General features: G+C 31.2%; 2 protein-coding genes across 6 annotated transcripts in view; one reads left to right on the top strand and one right to left on the bottom strand.

Annotated features, from left to right (window-relative positions):
- LOC142330552 (protein disulfide-isomerase A5) overlaps positions 1-6,981 on the top strand; it is a 53,129-nt gene extending 46,148 nt beyond the window's left edge. Inside the window, exon 10 of the mRNA XM_075375903.1 lies at positions 1,028-6,981. The gene's annotated coding sequence lies outside the window, so the exon portion shown is untranslated. The remainder of the gene's footprint in view (positions 1-1,027) is intronic.
- A 5,165-nt stretch (positions 6,982-12,146) lies between these two features.
- The window catches only part of Vha100-2 (V-type ATPase subunit a family protein Vha100-2), a 314,412-nt gene continuing 307,872 nt past the window's right edge, over positions 12,147-18,686 (bottom strand). For all 5 annotated transcript variants that reach the window (XM_075375901.1, XM_075375897.1, XM_075375899.1 and 2 more), the window contains 2 exons: positions 18,016-18,187; positions 12,147-16,693 (listed from right to left, as the gene is read on the bottom strand). In XM_075375901.1, the coding sequence (XP_075232016.1) occupies positions 16,591-16,693; positions 18,016-18,187 (275 nt within the window). In that variant the 3' untranslated portion in view covers positions 12,147-16,590. The remainder of the gene's footprint in view (positions 16,694-18,015; positions 18,188-18,686) is intronic.

Raw genomic sequence — 18,686 nt, forward strand, 5'->3', positions numbered from 1 at the left:
ATACCTTGTTCTCCTAACAACAAGATACCTTGGCCAAGGAATTCCTGTTGATGGAACTATCGTCTTATGCCTTACAGCTACACTTTTCTTCTTCGATGACGCCGAAGGAGGAGAGACTTCACAATGAGGACGTTTGCCCTCAGGGTTGTCTGGGGTTACCGCATGAGAGTTTAAAATTTTGGATTCCATAAGAGTTATATAGAATAATTTGTCTCTCTGGCTCCCCATCCACCACGGAGCCACACATTTGAGATGCCAGGGCTACCAGAGAGATATAGACCCCAATCCACCTGAAACAGGAAACTAGTCCTGCCAAGGCATGTCGGGCTCTCACCTGTTTACCAGCCTCTTCCGCAAGCGAAAGGTACAGTCGTAAACGAGCTGATTGACCGGCAGTGGTTAGCAAACTGTCCTCCTGTTTACCCAAAGTAGGAGCCAAAGCGACGTATTGCTACACCTAGACGTGGTTTTGCAGACCAACGGCTAGGTTTTACTCAAGTGCCAGGATCCCCATTTCCAGTGACACAGGTCTTCGTGCATGGCAAACACGCAGGGGAGTTTAGTTATGAGATGACAAACGACGGTGATCCATTCCCCATCACCACATGACCCAGAATGGAAATTGACCAGAGCTCTATTAGACGGCTTGGAGTGGAGTATTGTGCAAGTCATGGAGTATTGGGACAAGTGCACAGCCATTGTCCCCCCCAGACGTGCTTTGTAGATGTTATTGATCTGGACGTGGAGATGGATTTACCTCAGGGGATTATTATTATTATTCTCTATCTAGTGAAACAAGTAGAGTCTGTAGACAAATATAATTTTATAATATTGTTACTAATTTGTTCATTGTATTGTGTTTGTAATTATTTTATTATTATTCATGAGATCTGATATAAGTTTATGTGACTGACCTTACTGGATTTAAAATCTAGTTTTACATCGAGGTTAATTACATAAACTCATATCTTTTTATTGATATATTTATTGTAACATTATTATTTACACACGTTTTATATTTTTTCAGGAAATATAATTTTTGTTATTGCATTCATTTTTTCTCAAAACCAGAATGTTATCAATAAAAGTTTAAATAGTGATCTGTTATGGTACGGTATCATACTCAAGAGTGATACGAATTTGTTATAAATTTGAGTGATTTATGTGGATAACTATTCTCAGGATATATATATATATATATATATATATACTATTTATTTGTTTTAGATAAGTTTTTATATATTCATAAAAAAATAATTGATTTTGTTAATCTGCAATTAAGTTATTTGTAAAAAATATAATGATAAAAAAAGAAATCAGTTCATGGAATATCATATCAGATCAGAATTTTCAACTGATTTTATATCTAGTTATTTTTTATTAAAAAAATCTAATTTAGTTTTTTTGTTGTAATTTACTTGTTTTATTATTAAGAACCAGAAATAACCTAATTTGCTTTTTGTATCGATAAATAGACAAAATGAGATTTTACATATAGTTCTGCAAATCTACAATTAGGTAAACTATAGAAGTCCTAGTATAGATTATAGGTATTCCTATGTTTCTCTCTTAAACCACCATGTTTCTTCTACTTTGGTTGATCAGAATTGCTGCTAACTTCAACACCTGAGTGCACCGATACATATTTCCAAAACATTTTATATCCGTAATTATTTCATTATTAAAATGACCCACACATTATCATATGATATACTAAAATCAATGTCTGTACTAACCTTTCTTTTTACTTCTTTGTATGAAGTAAAGGAAGTATTGTAATCGAGAAAAATTTTGGTTTTCAGATTTCAACGAAAATATCCAAGTTTCAGTGTCAGATATCTGTATATACATGTATCTCGCATGACTCAAAAACAATAAGCCATAGAATGTTGAAATTTTGTGTTTAGGACTGTTGTAACATCTAGTTGTGCACCTCCCCTTTTGATTGCAATTGACTGGACCAAAAAAGTGTATACAGTCAGACCTCTAAATAAATTTGGATTTTGGGCTTTTTCTTAACTGCAGTAATAAGCCCTTGTTAATAGCTTTTCAATGATATATCATAAGCGGTGCTTATTTTCATTGGTTCGAGAGTTATAGCCAAATAAAATTTTAATTAATGAAATGTTTGGATCTTACAAGGGGAAGAGGTACATCGGTTCAAATCTGACTTCATATATATATTTTTTTTTTTTAAATTTAAATACATTTATTTATTAATAATTATTAACCTCTTATTATAAAAAAAAATTAACAATAAATAATAATTCAGTAATAATACAAAAGAAAACTGAGAAAAATCAGAAGTTGTGAGCGAAAAAGATTTTATTTATGTTCTTTTCATTTAATTAAAAAAATGTACCAATCAAAAATGTTAATTATTAATAAATCAATATATTTAAAAACAAATTTTTAAATATATATATGAGGTTTCGAACCAATGTGTGCATGGTTACAGATCCAACATGGTCTCACTTACACCACACATCTACTTGAGCAACGTGAAACAAAATTAATATATAAACTTTATATAAAATGCTGATACAGACACACAAAAAAGTGATGCATTTTGGTGTCCACACAATGCGATTGTGTGACTGTCCGCTTTATTAAAGAATTGGAGGATCGTATCTCACTCAAATGAAATAAGTTTAAATGAAATGCAGCAAAAAATATGTATATGTAATTTAATAGGCATAAAAGGAAGTCATGTGGTGTCCACATCTGATTTTTTACATATAGTTTGTTTTTTAAATATTTTTTTCTTGGTTCATATTTTTTTTTTTTAATTTTGAAAAGTTTCTTACCTTAAATAACTTAAAAAAAGATAATTGTTTTGTAATTCTTAAAAATGAATTTGTTTTAAAGTACTTTGCAAAAACTACAACAAAATTTACTCGCCGAAAAACATTAGTGCTTTTGTTAATAGTTTGGTTATCACTTATTACTCCAATTGTAGCCAGTTTTGAGGTACTTTTCAATCGTGTTATTTTACATTAGCTTACTAAATTTAGAATTTTTTAAGTTAATTTCTTAATTATGCTTTTTTTTTTTAATTTTTCAGTCATGTGTTATAAAGATATTTAGCCTTAAACTGTAGCGTTCAGCTTTTTGAATTTGTTTATGATTAATTTGTTATTCTATTAAATTTAATTTGGCTCCAAGTTTAGAAATAAAAAATGTAGTTTTTTAGTTTTAATATAAACTTTTTATAATTAATTTTTGAACATTAAGTATTTTTACAGTATGGTATTAAAAGGAAAATCATTTTAGTAGATTAAATATATGTCATGATAAATAAATACATATACTTACATATTAAGTTCTGTAATATGTCTGGTGCTAATCATTAATGATGATCGGCCATCTGTGGCCAATTAGTTCTATTTCTCTTTTTGCCTTAGTAAAACAGGAATACTATAAAAAAAACTGTTTCACTGTAAATTGAGTCCATTGATATCTGGTTTTCTGTGTACAGTTATTTTATAATATTTTAATGTAATTTTTAAATAATGTATCTTAAGTAATGTATGTGTTCAGTCTTCTTATAGTGTAGATCATCAGTTCAGACTATTGTTCGACAGTACAAAATGTCACTAGTGTTTATAAAATTAATGAAACAAGGTTTAATTAAATTAAGAAAAATTGAAGTAACTGAGGAAAGTAGAACTATATAAGATAATAGAATTAAAAATAAAAATCACCTGTAAATTAAGTTAATCTTTTTGTGTGTTGTAGATTAGTTTAGGTCAGATTTTAGTAACAGCTGGCCCAGCTTTAACTTATTGATATGTCGGTTGTTATTCAATTGCTTTGTGTAATATTTCAGAAAGGAATTGAATTACCATGAAACAATGCTTTGCTAAAGAAGTATCTGCTTATCAATGATTTTCTGGGACATGCAAATGCAATCACTGTGATTCAGTAGCCATATTTAAACTGTTTTTTGCTTATTACTTTTAAGTCTATACTTAATTCCTGTTCATTCCATCCAGCAAAGAACAGTTAAAGGTAAGGAGGAAGGGGAACTATGAAACTTCTTATGAGGTAGAAATAGTTTTGTTGGGAACCATAAATCATACTTCATCAATTATCATTTGCCCGGCTAGATTGTGTAAAACAAAAAAAAAGTAATGCAAACAATATAATTAAATTCACAATAAAAAATGTTAACTTCAGTCAAGGAACATTTAAATGATTTTTCTGAGGAAATTCTCAACATTCTAAAAGATCGTGCCTTCTTAACCCTCCAAAAATGACTTGAAACTCAAAATTCTAGCAAAAAGTTATCATTTTATAGGGTAAAAAAATTCTAGATAATTATGAAGTTTTACTCTATCAACACCACTAGAGTATGGACATCTACTCTGGAGTTCTGATGTATCGCAGTGGTTCAATTAGTAAATAAGATGATTTAAAATGAAAATAATAAACTAATGGTATCCAAAATCTCACATAGTCTTGGCATATTAAGCTTATTATTTAAGGTAATACCCACTGCCTAACCACCATCAGTTACTCTTTATTTAAAGGCTAATTTTCATAAAACATTGTTTTACCTTATCTTATTGGCTTTATTTTTCAAATATTTTTTGAAACTGAAGAAAATCTGATTGAAAAGAAGATTGCTAGTAGTATATGCGTGTGTTTGTGTATCTTTGAAATAAACAAACTTCTATCGCAGAGAGTGAGCTTTCATCATAGAAACAAAATAATTTTTAAATAATTCTGAAAACAAACAAAAATGTAAATAAACTGGATGAATAATAATCCTCATTTTGTAAATGATTGTTTTGACTATTTCTGTATGTGTTTAGTTTGTAGCCTTTCGTCATGATTATTTTTAATGTCATTGTTAAACATGTTTCATAATAATATTACATTGCATATTTTTTGTAGTCGTAATCTTTAAAATATAGTTAAGAATCACATTCAGTTAGAATTCACTTGGTTTGTTTTAATATCCTCTGTTTTATCTGAGCTTTATTGTACTATATCTACTCATAAATTCATATTTTGTTTCCTACATAAGGAATTTTTTTTCAAAATTTCAAACTTGATGCTTTCCTTATTTTCTTAGAATTAGCGCAGTGTATGAATATTCCATCCTAGAAAATGTATTTGCATGGCCATCAGTTTAATAATTCTCCAAAAATAGTGACAAAATAGAAACAACTGGTTCCTGAGAAAGTGTTAGTGTGATGGAATTAAATTGTTAGTGTGATATTTATAACTAATTTTGTACAGTGTGACTTACACAAAAGGCTTGTTCAGAAAGTATCTGGATTACATCATAAGGAAGATAGAAAAATTTATTCTAAATCAGTTTCAAAGTAGTAGTTCCCTTTTGATTTCACTTGTGTAACTTGGCAGATTTCCATTGGTGAAAATCTTCCTGTAAGTTCTCTTTTTATATGGGTGACAGCTGAACCGTCATGTTTCGTTACGTCCTCCCAGTTCTTAAATTGGGATCCTTTTAGTGATTTTTCAAGCAAAAATCATAAGGAATTTATGTTTCGGGAAGTAAGAAATGTGGTTTGATGTTCCTGGGAATATTTGGATCAAACAAGCCTTCTTTGTGTTCGATCGCAATGGTTTTGTCTTGTTACATCTGTTAAGTCGCCTAACATCTTGCTTTCTTTTGCTTTAAGGATGGTGTAGACTTCTTTTGTTATGACTGGACTTTTTTTCTAGGGTTATACCTGTATATCCAGGATTCATCACCACCTATTGTGGTTTTTATAAAGTGAGAATCACCTTTGTCACATCCAGCTAGTCTTGCATGATGTCATAAAGGACCGAATTAATTCTGTTTACATGAAAATAGCTTTAACGCAAATTTCACGGCCACTTTCACAAGTGTAAATCGTCTGTTAGAATAGTGTGTTCAGAACCATCATTAATCTGATGTCTTTTGTATGTTCAACGGATGGGTGATCTTGATGTGTGATGAAATCTGTTCATTTTGTTAATTATATATAAATTTCAGCTTGTCAGCTTACCTGAATGCTGGTCATGTTAACTGAAGTTTGGCCACTTTTAAATCTGTTATATTATTCATTACCTCATGTAATCTCTGCAGTGTTGTTTACAGAAACAAGATAAAATTATATGTATGATAATACATTTTGTATTGCTATTATCCGTAGAAAAATTGAGATGAGCTTATGTTATACCGGCATGCCGCAAGGATCAAAATCCTTGCTGAGATAAATACATAAGTTTGAATACTTCTTAATCAGATCTTGTATATGCGTAGCTGAAAAATCCAAAAATAGTGTCTTGTTGAGATTTCTTAAATAACTGACAAAAGTTAATCGTTTTAATTGCAGAATTTATCATTTAAAGACAGTCTCTAAATTGTAATATTTACATTACAGGAAAAAGGGCATTCTGTTTTTGATGGCATTGAATTTTACATCACTTAGAAAGAAGAATGAGTTAACCTTTAATTATTATTTAATAATGTACAATAAATTACAGAAAAAAAGTTATATATTTTTTGAAAATAAAGTTTATCTTGAGTAGAAAATTTGTTTTTAGGTTCATCTGCCTTTACCTTCCATAGACATTGCTGAAAGCTGATACTAGACTAGGCTATGGGGAGATTGAACTCTGTTAATTATAAGTTATATAATATTAATGTGATAAGCGTTATGTAGTGCCTTATTACTAAAATTAGTATATCTATGTGTAGCAATGATTTAAATTCTTTTCTTAGCATTATCGGTTTTTTATTAAATGTTTACTAATAAATTTCACCTTAATACAGTTGTTAGTAAATATTGTCATAATAATGGAGATTCATTTTAATTTTATAAAAAAAAAAGAGTGAATGTCTGCAAGTCTGAAACGTGTGCCAGAAAATAGTACTGTACTTAATTATTAAATATTAAAGATAATGTCCTGTATAAAATTATATTTCTTAAAGTGTATCTGTGCAATGTTTTTCTTTTTACAAATAAATTCAATAAGATGCGATGTTTTTATTTATTATTTTGATTTGATTTTAACCTTTTTTAAAAAAAATATATTCTACAGCGGTGTAAGTGATTATTTGTAAAGACAGCATTAACAATATTCACATCACAAATACTTCTTCACTGAATCTTATTTCAATCTGATACAGCAAAGAATGATGGTACTTGAAGAAAGTCTACTGTAATGGGGGAAAAATGGAATAATAATAGACTATGATTTCTGCTAATTATAAAAGCTACAAAGCTTAGATGTAAATTTTATCGGTTTGAAGTAAAAGCTGAAAATTATTTTGCCCCTTCACCTATGAAAATTTTCTCTACAAAATTGAAAAGTTTTCTTTCTCACTTTTGTCTGAAAATTTTCTCATTCTGTAATAGAGTATGTTACTAGTCTTTTAATTTATACATTAAATTAAAAGTACCAAACCTTTAAGGTCGATAATTCCAATGAATATAAGTAATCCATTAAATATGTAAGTTTCCATTATATTCATTCGATTTATTAGAAAACTAATTTGATACAATAACTCATATTAAACATTAATGGACATCCTGATCCTGGAGGGAAAGATCCTGCCATGTGAGGATTCTGGTCGCCGCATCACCCCCTCTGTACCTAGCCCTGGTGGACTTTACTGGAGGTCATCTTCCGAACCTGCAGACTGAATAACATCTCTTGGTTAACAGCTTGGCCACCGATGTAAATACAATGAATGACTTTTCCATCTGTGTAAAGTATCAATAAACACAAAACAAAACCGAAAACAAACTACCCAAACGAACAGAACAGAGTAGAAAAAAAAAATTTAATTTTGAGCTACAGCCCTTTCGATAAAATAAACAACATCATGAAAGAACAGAACAAAAACAAAAGTACAGAGCGCCTATCTTGGCAACAAGAGAATGCCCAAGCAGTCCCTAACCACCCAGATAACTCGAACTCCTCATCTTACATGCCCTCTGCGACTCGCTGAAGAACCAAATATTTAATGAAGTTCATAATTGACTGTTCGCCTGGTTTTTTTCAATTAACATTTTAATCTAAAATAACCTGATATCCCCAAGCTGCATTGCTACCTCTAATCGTCTTTCATGATACCGATGACAGACATATAAAACATGAAAGGTATCATCTAATATGCCATACCACAGACATAACTTGAATCAGATGGGCCGAAATGAGCCAACTTATCCCTAAAAGTATTATGGCTCGAAAGAATCAGAGTTATACACTTGTTAGGAAATATCCAACAGGGCCCTGCAGACTCCTCATATCAGGGAAAAGATCATGCGTGTAACACCCATCAGCCGTCTCATCCCACCTAGTCTACCGTAATTGAAATGCATCATTCTCAATCTCTTTAATTCTAGCAGAAGATAGTCAACCCAGCTTATTTGGGAAATAGTGTTGTCGATTCTCAAGTGCAAGTACATCGATAGGTACTTCAGTAATCACCAGAATAGCCTCATGAGCAATTGTACGGTAACCACCTGTAACTGTAACAACAAAAGGCCCCTGATAAAAATGTTGTTCACTATAAGTTTTAAATTTTAGCCTATCCACCCAAACAGGTACAGCATACAACATAATTGCCTCATACACATCCTTATGGAGGATACTCAGACTTAAAATTCAGATCCCGATCCAGATTAACCACACATTGAATACCAAAGAAGGCACTACTAGCTTTCTTTGCAGTGTATAAGTACTTGTTAAAAGAACATTTTTGTCAAGGAGTACCCCTTGGTACTTCTGAACTTGAACATATCGAATTCGATGTCCTGACATTGAAACATGAACTCGCTGCATCATAGCCAAATGGCACTTCAGCACAGTCATTTTTGTTTTACCCGGACAGAATGTCATCTTATATTGATGGTTCCACAGCTCAAGTGTGTCCTGTATGTCTGACAGGCACAGAGTTCAACTTCATTCCATGAACATCATTCAACCAGCAGCAGCCAGTCATCGGCGTAAGCGAGAGCCGCATTAAAGAATCAAACTTCGCAACCTATAATAAGGGGCCCAGCCCACTGCCTTAGGGACAACTCTTAGACAGTGTCTTCACCACTTCATGGCCACCATCACAAAAGAACATATCAAAGCCCAAAGTAGCTATGCATACATTACCTGCATTTCATTTTAGTTACACCCACATCTCTGTAATTGAAATAAATCAGAAGGCCATCACAGATTGTTAAATGTCCTGGATATGTCAAGGAAAATCCTCCGGACATACTCAGAACTTCTGTTCTTGACTACTACTATTCTTGACAATGCTTAAAACTCGTAAAATAGCATCTTTCATCCCCCTTACCAGGAAGAAAGCCATACTGATCCTACATCAGTAACTGGTTGCTCATTAAAACTCTCATTCAACTCATTAATGCACAGATGTAGTTTCTTCTTGAAAACCTACCAATAACATAAGAGGCCGATATGGGGAACTAACAGTGGTATCCTTGTCGTCACCCTTAAACAACAATTTAACTATTCCCTTTTTCTAACAAATTGGAAAATGGCCCGGAAATAACTTTTGTTAAATACTTAAGGAATTCCCACACTGAACGAACAAGTAGCACCACCGTTATTCAATCAAAGCCAGTAGCTTTACTTCTGGCAAAGCTATAGATTATCTTATGCACCTCTACTCCAGTAACTTGTGAAGACAAAACATCCACGCGATGAGAATCAACATCGTTTTGAACACAACGATAAGCACTTTCTACAACTGATCATCCAACATTACGTAAGATCTCAGTTTTATCCGAGATCATCTATCAATTCAAAAACTATTAGCCGACGATCACTCACGCAATCATCGACTACGACCAGTTAAGAATCCTACCAGGGATTGGTTAGCTGGCATCTCTCCCGCCACCACCCCATTCGGTCGCCCTAGAGCATAGACCAAATGTTCCGTGCCAAATAACGGCTACTGTGCCTCAAAAACAGATTTGCGACGTCGTTATTCCTAATGCTCCTAGTGAGCTCCTATCTTGCGTGAGCAGTTAAGCCGGGTGCCGTACAGCACCCGCTTTATGTGTCCCTACCGCTCACTTGTCACATTAAAACTAGATCGGGGAGGCGCACCTCTTGTTACAATTTAAAACTAAAAAAGTTATAAGTTAAAAAGACGGCAATTTAAGCCGCCACACCTCGGTCGCTGTTTGCCAGCTAGTGCCTGTCCACCATTTAAAGCGCTTGGAGCTTATTACTGGCTGATGGCAGCCATTATTTCAAGGAAGACTTCTCACAGACACGCTACAGGAATCAATAAATCCCATTTAAATTAAACAATCTAACGATGACGGTTGAACATCGCAACCTCATCGAGGAACTCCCACACGGTCCGACAATGCGGCTCACGCCACATCGACTCGCCGTTTATGAGCGGCCAGTTTTCCCCCTGACCTCTAAGTTCCAGGGTGGCCCCCCCAAGAGCAGGGCAGTCGAACATTAAATGTTCGTTCGACTGGACCTCCCCGCAGACACACAACTCATCAGCCAGCCGCTAGGCGAAACCTGAACAGATATTGCATCAAATTCACATGGTTGGTGAGCACTTGGGCATCCGCCGCCCTTAAAAATGAACTCGACGCATACCAACCCCCCAGATCCTGTATAAATCTATACAGAGATCTTCCCTTAGTCGTGGTGTGCCATTCATGCTGCCATGCCTCCATCGCGAGGCTCCAAAGCCTCTTCCGCAGGCGGGAAATGGGCGACTATTCGAAATTTAGATACGGTGCATTGTGATAGCCGTTCCGTTCCGGTTCTAGCCCGGCCTGAAACCGAATACCTCGGTTTCCCGACCTCTTCGCAACTTCCACATGGCTGCTCAAACTTTCACCACTAAATAGATAGGGAGAGCCTTTTACAATATGGTAGTAGCCTCGTAGGAGGTTGTTTTAAAAACACCAGTGCATACAATTAAGGCTCTGCGCTGGGCACTCCTTAAATTTAGAAGCAGTGCTCTATTTCTATCCAACCTGTGCGCCCAAACTGGCGCCGCGTATGCGATCATACTCTCAAAGACACCTTGGTACACAAAGTACATTTGGCGACCAGACAGCCCGTAGTCTTTCCGAGCAATCCTTCTAAGTTTGTGCATCGCAGAGACAGCGTCCGCCGCAACTTGTTTAATGTGGTTGGTAAAAAGCAACTTGTCATCAAACAAAACACATAGGTACTTATGAACCCTTACTCGGCTGATTACACAGCCTTTATACTTAATATGGGGGTTTCGACTGCATGATAATTTGCCTGCGCCCTTCAGAAGCATAAACTTCGTCTTGGGCACAGAAATCTTTAAATTTTGTATGTCCATCCAGCCTTCGGCGGTTGACAAAGCCGCCTGCGCTCTGCATTCTAGCTGTAGTCGTGAATTTCCACGAACTAAAAGGAGACAGTCATCGGCGAAAGCCTGGGCCGTGACTCCTTCTGGGAATGTCAACCCCAGAAACCCGTCGAACACCAGGTTCCACAGCAGGGGACCGAGAACGGAACCCTGCGGGCTTCCCCTGGTGACTGGAGAAAGAGAGATATGTAGCGTGTATATTTGTACTTGCCAGTTTTATCTGCAGCGTCATAAAAAATCACCTTTTTAACTATGACAAAATGACGACCATTGTCATATAGAATTGTAGCGTTGAGCTCAGTATTGGTTTTTCCCAAGTTACACCAGCAAACAGTACTAGAAAAATGAATATATTGGTCCCAGAAGTACAAGCTGGTCGGCAGACATTCCCTACTCTTTGAGCTGACTAATTTTAGGATATTTCTATTCCTAAAGCTTCATGGCAAATTTTTAAGATGCGATTTATATGAAGGCAGATATATTAATAATATCTAACCTGCGAGGTCGGTTTAGCAGTTAACTTGGCATCGCAATTTGGCTTCTTTTTTTTTTTTTGTTACTTTTATATGGATTTGGATACTTGATCGTGGTTACTGGTGTTCTTTGGTGGTTGGATTTCAATTAACCACTCATCTCAGAAACGGTTGACTTGAGACTGTACAAGACAACACTTCATTTATATTCATACATATTAGTATCAACCACTCAAGTAAGTACAATACCACTGTAAGTATAATATCTTATAGTGGTTCTGAGGCTAAACAGAAAAAAGAATGATACTTGAAAAAAACAAAACAAAGAAGAATATGAGTATATTATTAATATATTGTATTTTACCTGCCATTCGTACATTACATGCGATTTATTCATTATTTAAACAAATATATTTTATCATATGCAAATTTTATGTACATATATAAACAAGTTAAATAAAATTATAATTATCAAAATCTTTTCACGATTGAAAATTAATTACATAATAGAGAGTAAGGGATAAAGTTTATCCTTACCTTTTTTCTAATTTCAGTCTGGTATAAGTTTATAATTTTTATCTGTAAAATACAATTTCCAAAATACTGTAAATATTTTTAAAAACAATAAATTTATACATTATTAGAAAATTGATCAATTATTTTTTCATAATTTTTTTAAAAAATCATCATAATCAGTAATTCTCAAACATGTAAATAATTATTTGATGCGGTGTTAACATATACGTGAACATTGAACACATATGTGTTAACAACGCATCGATAAACCTTTAATTATTTTATTAATGATAAATGATAACATAAATTCAAAAATTAACAAAAAAATTATGTAATTATCTATTAATTACTGCAGCCATGTTGCGCGTAAATATAGAACTTTGATTATTCATTACTATCTTTATAAATAAATTCAGTTCAGCCATCGTTTCTTGAACATGTCTATTATCCAAAAGGTACCAGATAGATCCAGGTGTAACTAGCAGTATGAACCGCTGTTGTCAGGAAAATTTTATCAAACTAATGAACAATTTACTCTTAAAAAAATAACACTGATTCGTGGTGAAATAATTTTCTACTCTAATAAAATGGAAAAAATATTTAAATAAAAAAATGTTTCTGATTATAAATTCAACTGGCTAAATATCCTGAAGTTATTACCGATTATACAATCTTAAACAAATATTAATCTGACGTACTTATAAATCAATGTTTCCAGTTTTTCTGAATTAAGCTTCCAATAACTTAAAGATTTTTATGACTTTTTCATTAATTTAAACAGTTTTCTGCACCATTGATAACCGAGTCGAAAGATAATTTAAATATAAAAATAATAATAATTTAAAATTTATGTCTGCTATCACAGAATATGATTAAAGTCAGATAACAGATCTATTGTGTCAGAAGACCTGAGAAAAATATCAAACAAAAATAAGTCACAACTGTACCTGCTACAAACAAATTTATTAACTGAGAAGTTAAATTTCTTGATGCATAATCGACCAGTCGGTCCAGAATTGTTTTAGTAAAGGGATATTTTAAATAAAATTTTTGAAGAATCTGTAACACATTATCTGCTCAATTTCATAATTGTAGTTTTATTAGCTATAATACAATCAAAGTTCTACTGAAAAATTATTATAGTTTACCAAAACTTAAATTAAATCTTATAAAATAAAAGGATTAAGGTGCAAAAGACAACAATCAGATATATTATTTGTGATACTTTGTTGGATGACACTGGTTCCAAAAAGTTATAATATATAACATAGTTATAATCTTTACAAGCTACTGTATTATTTTATTAAAACATTTTTAATAATAACAATAAATAATTAAAATAACATATAATTAATTATATTGCTTATGTAAGTGTATAGTTAATTAAGAGCACTTGGGAATTTGTTTTACAATAACAAAATACGAACAATCCTAGAGCAGAACGCTCTTTCATATACAGACTAATGATGTCTTATAATATAATATAATATAAAAACATGGCACAATCGATCAAAATTTTAATATATATTGATCAAGTAATTATTGTAAAAGAAATTTTAAATAAGGTGCACGCATGTGCATATTGAGGATAGGTTAAAAAATATAACTTACACTTTTAACATAAACTTGTACATTAACTATATAAAAAGCAACATTTTTAATTTTTTAAATAAATCTTTTTAGACACAGTAGATTCAGAAAGTCACAGTATACTTTAAGCAAAGATTAATAATATAATTTTTAATTAGATTATCTACAATAATTTTTAAATCTATTTGTTTAAAAATACTATGGTAATATAATATTTTTTATAAATAAAACTTTTGATGGATTTTTGTGAATATTTCTTTCTAAAGAATATTCCTAAAATCTTGTGAACTTGCTTAAAATCAGTATTAAAAACATGATCTAAAAGTTATAGCCAAGGTTAGACTTTACAGAAGTTGTGTAATAGACTCTTACACAACTGTAATACTCTTGTAGTGTGTAATAAATACACTCTCTCTTATTCTCTTATGAGAACCTTAAGAAATTTTTTTCTGAAATTCTCACAGAGAAATTTCACCACCTACATTAAGATCACTAGATAACTGGAACTAAGCTCACCAAATTACTATGCATGGAACGAGCTCAGATGATTAAAATTTCTGATAATAAAGTATTTCAAAAAATTGATCAAAAATGTTGGTAAAATAAACTGAAACATGTAATGGACTGTAAGTCCATACACAGATATAAAATAAAAAATAAAAAAAGATGTTATTTTTACTGTCTTTTTAAAAGGTGTTCTATCAGTTAGTAATAATTATAATTAATCTGTAATGCAAGTGCGCAATGAGTGTCTAAATGCACTGTATTAAAAAAGTCTGACATTTTTTATAACAAGATGGATAATACTTCTAGCGGGTAGCGGGTAATCGTTTATAAATACGTAAAAATGATCGCTCAGAAGATTAAAAACAGAATCCAGTTACGTTAAGATAATGAAATAAATAAGACAAATGAAAAATAACATTTATTACTACTATAAATTTGAATTGAAATAAATAGTGAAGAATTTATTAATGAAAAATCTCACAATAAAAATACACAAACATGTTTATATATATTTCAAATGAAATATAATTACCCGAAGGAAAACGTTATAAATATTTTTACGCTTAGCCTAAAGTACAATTTTAACACCCGTCTACAAATCTTACAAATTGATAATTATTGCTAAATTGTAAATGAAAATTATAGATAATAATATGACACCCCATGACATTAAAACATAATTGCTTTTTGATTGATTATAATATGTTCGCATATCTCATATTAAAATACTACTTCGACCATATATTTACAAATATCACTTTATAGTGGCATATAAATAAAATGTAGAAATACAACTTTTATTTTGACATAAAATTAAAAATTATGTAAGGCTACAAAAGAGAACACAAGTAGGCCTGTAAAGGTTACGTATTAAAAATATGTTAAAAATGCTATTTTTATTTATAAATTAAAATAAACTACAGAACTACCTACTTGACAGTAATTTAAAAAAAAAAAAAATAATAAAAAATTTCTTATTTGTGCAAAAATTTATTCATTTAAAACCAGGTAAGTTGCATGACATTAAAAAAAAACTAAAAATCCAAAAATAGTAAAAACGTTATTACTAAAAGAATGGGTTCTTACCTATGCATATTAAAAAGTTACAAGTTAAATCCAAAAATAGAAAAAGAATCATTCAACAATTAAAAAAAAATGAAACTGTTAAGAAAAAATATGTACAATTACACAAATATGTACAAAAATATAAATACAATTGATGAAGATATACACAGAATAATGCGTAAACAAAACTGTCCTTGAAGAGTTATATAAATTTGACTATTCAATTCATTGCAGAGGAAAAGTAAATTAAGAATGAAAAAATCAAATAAAATGTAATAAAAATGAATTCTCAATGATCAGTTCTTAGGTAAATCATCATTTCAAGAAATACACTATTTTTTATAATAACCAAACAACTAATTTGATTATGTTATTTATTAACGTTGAATATATAGAAATACTGCACATTAATAACACAAAAGTTAAAAAAAGAATATTAAATCTAAACCATTAAACTTTGATGCCCTACATTTTATATGATTCTATAAAATTTGTAGATTTATACATAATGAACAAACATTTTTCCTTAACACCAGTAAATATTATTAAAAAAGGAAGGTAGTACAGAAATAAAATATTAAAATTCATTAAATCTGAAGTAAACTTAAGCTCAATATTATCTTTTACGTACTAAAAACCAACAATCTGTATCAGGAACTACTATGTCTAATTTTCTGAGCTTACAATTAGTCATAAATACAACTAATAATTTAATTTCTTAAAGTATGTTATCATATAACTTAAGAAATTAAAGAAAAAATGAAACAATGTTGAATAGAGAAAAGTAAAAATCTGGATATAAACTGAAATATGCATGTATAACAAACAGCAAGTTAAATAAAAATGCCATGCCACCTGCTGTTTGACTACAAAAATATTATACAACCTAAAATAGTACTACTATAAAAATAATGATAATATTATCTTGATTTATTACTAACGATTAATACTTAACAAAAAAGAGTGTTATAATAATAACAATAATAATATTTCATTATTATTGTTAAAATTACTACTATACTGATTCTTTTTTTTTACGGATATGAACAGAATTTACTGGACGCCATTTTGATCAATTTATAAATAATATAAACTGTTCTAGTCTTCTTCTGTAAATTCTTGATTCTCTAATATTCTTTTAAAAGAAAATGGTTGGAATGCATAACCGGTTCCGATGTAGAACTTGCTCATAAACTCTACCCTGAAATCACAAGACAAAAATCAAACGATATAATCGTCAATCACAGCGAAAATAAATTAAGAGATTCAAAAAGATTCATCTGATTTCATATAGCTCTAGTTTTAAGATACGGAACGGTAACTGAAAAATTATTATTAGAATTTCTAGCGCCTATATTTACCTACATTTCTATAAATGCTCTATGTGACTTTCTGTGAACAATATTCGACTTGTAGTCAAATCCCTGCAGTACACGCTTCAGCAAGTTTGTTCATGGCAGTAATAGTGAGACTTGGTAGATCATCCCGGTTGTGGATAAAAGTGGACAGGATCAGCTTACTTAATGGTTGAAAAGAACTTCACTACGGCAAAATATGGTGACTGAAAATGTAGAGCAAAGCCATGGGATGTATTGTGACAAAGCCATCGACAATAAGGGAACTCTCATACGGATGAGAACATACAGATAACGGATACCTCACCTTATTTCAAAATTAGTGTCTGAAATTTTTTTCTAATGGTGGAAATACCACTCAATGTTAATATTAATTCTGTTATCATTAATGAAAAATAAATAAAATTTTTATAGAATATACAGTTTTTTTATGATAAAAATTAACAACATATCGAAGCATTTTAAACTTAAGTCATTATGTACTTAAACACTATCAATGCAATGACACATGTTGAATGTAGTTCTAACAGTTCCATGCAGTCCCTGGTTCTGGCGGTTCCATTTATTAATAATTAAATTTTATGGTATATCAATAGATCTTTTAACAAATTTTATTTACACTTCCCATAGTTCTACGCTGTGAACTGTACACACTTCTTTGGAGGTCAGTCATATTTAGAGCTGCTGTTAAGTGGCAATATTTTATAATGTGGCTTATGGCATCACCTAACTGATACGAGATGTGATCAGTTATCAATAATCAATGAAGGTAAAAAATATACAAAAATGAAGAACCTCAGATGGTGCAAAATTTTAACTCCCTTTAGAGGAAAATAAATGCAAAAACTAAGCATCAAAGGTTGAATTCTATACCAGGAAATGCAATGAATTACAAAACAAAAAAAATTACAAATTAGAGATATTTAGAAAAATATGACATCTAAGCATGTTAGAACTTAAATCTTTAAGGTACCCTGCTAGAAACAGTTTTCAAGTACGATTGACAATGTTATAAAATAATGAGGTTTTTATTGAACAGTTTTATTAAAAAGTCTGAAAACTGAAGCGCTACCAATAATAGAATTGCCATTTTATATTTACTCGGTAGTAAATAAGAAGGTACCTCAGCAGAATGCAATTATAATTTTTCATCTAGAAGATGACTTACCAATGTAGACGAAGAGTGTGTAAAAATGCAGACAGTCCTTCCATCATTACAAGGATGGCCAATGTGAACAGCGACCATGCTCCAAATGATATAAACAATGCTACAGCACCCCAATATGAGTCACCGCGAAGACCAAATTTTAATATCATACTCCACAACACCTCTGATAACTCTGTAACAAATATACCATAAAATAAGTTTATTTTTTTTATAACACAACTTATTTAGGGTTATAGTAAATTTAACTATATACTCTTTTTCATATTTTTTTAAAATTTTGTATATGTACATACAATGTTTGTTTAAAAGAATAGTTAGTTATTCTTAAAAAGAAAAATAATAATAACATCCATCTGTATCAAAGCAGAGAACAGAACTGTTTTGGTGTAACTCAATAAAATACTTCATCTTATAAGAAAGGGTCTTTATTATGCTTTTATTCTCAACTTTAATAAATAACCAAACCATTTAAAAAAATCTTCCCAACGATTTATTTAAAATACAATTCATAGATTTTGTTTTACAGAAATAATATTATTCTGTAGATTAATTTTTAGATAATACTAATTTAATAAAATTGAAGAAACCCTCTGAATTTTCTGTACCTCCATTTAAAATGAACATAAATATGTGCTTGAATAATTTTTATTACTGCTAGTGCTGAATTGTGA

Source organism: Lycorma delicatula, chromosome 9 (genome assembly GCF_047948215.1).
Source record: "Lycorma delicatula isolate Av1 chromosome 9, ASM4794821v1, whole genome shotgun sequence".
NCBI classification, from domain to species: Eukaryota; Metazoa; Arthropoda; class Insecta; order Hemiptera; family Fulgoridae; genus Lycorma; species Lycorma delicatula.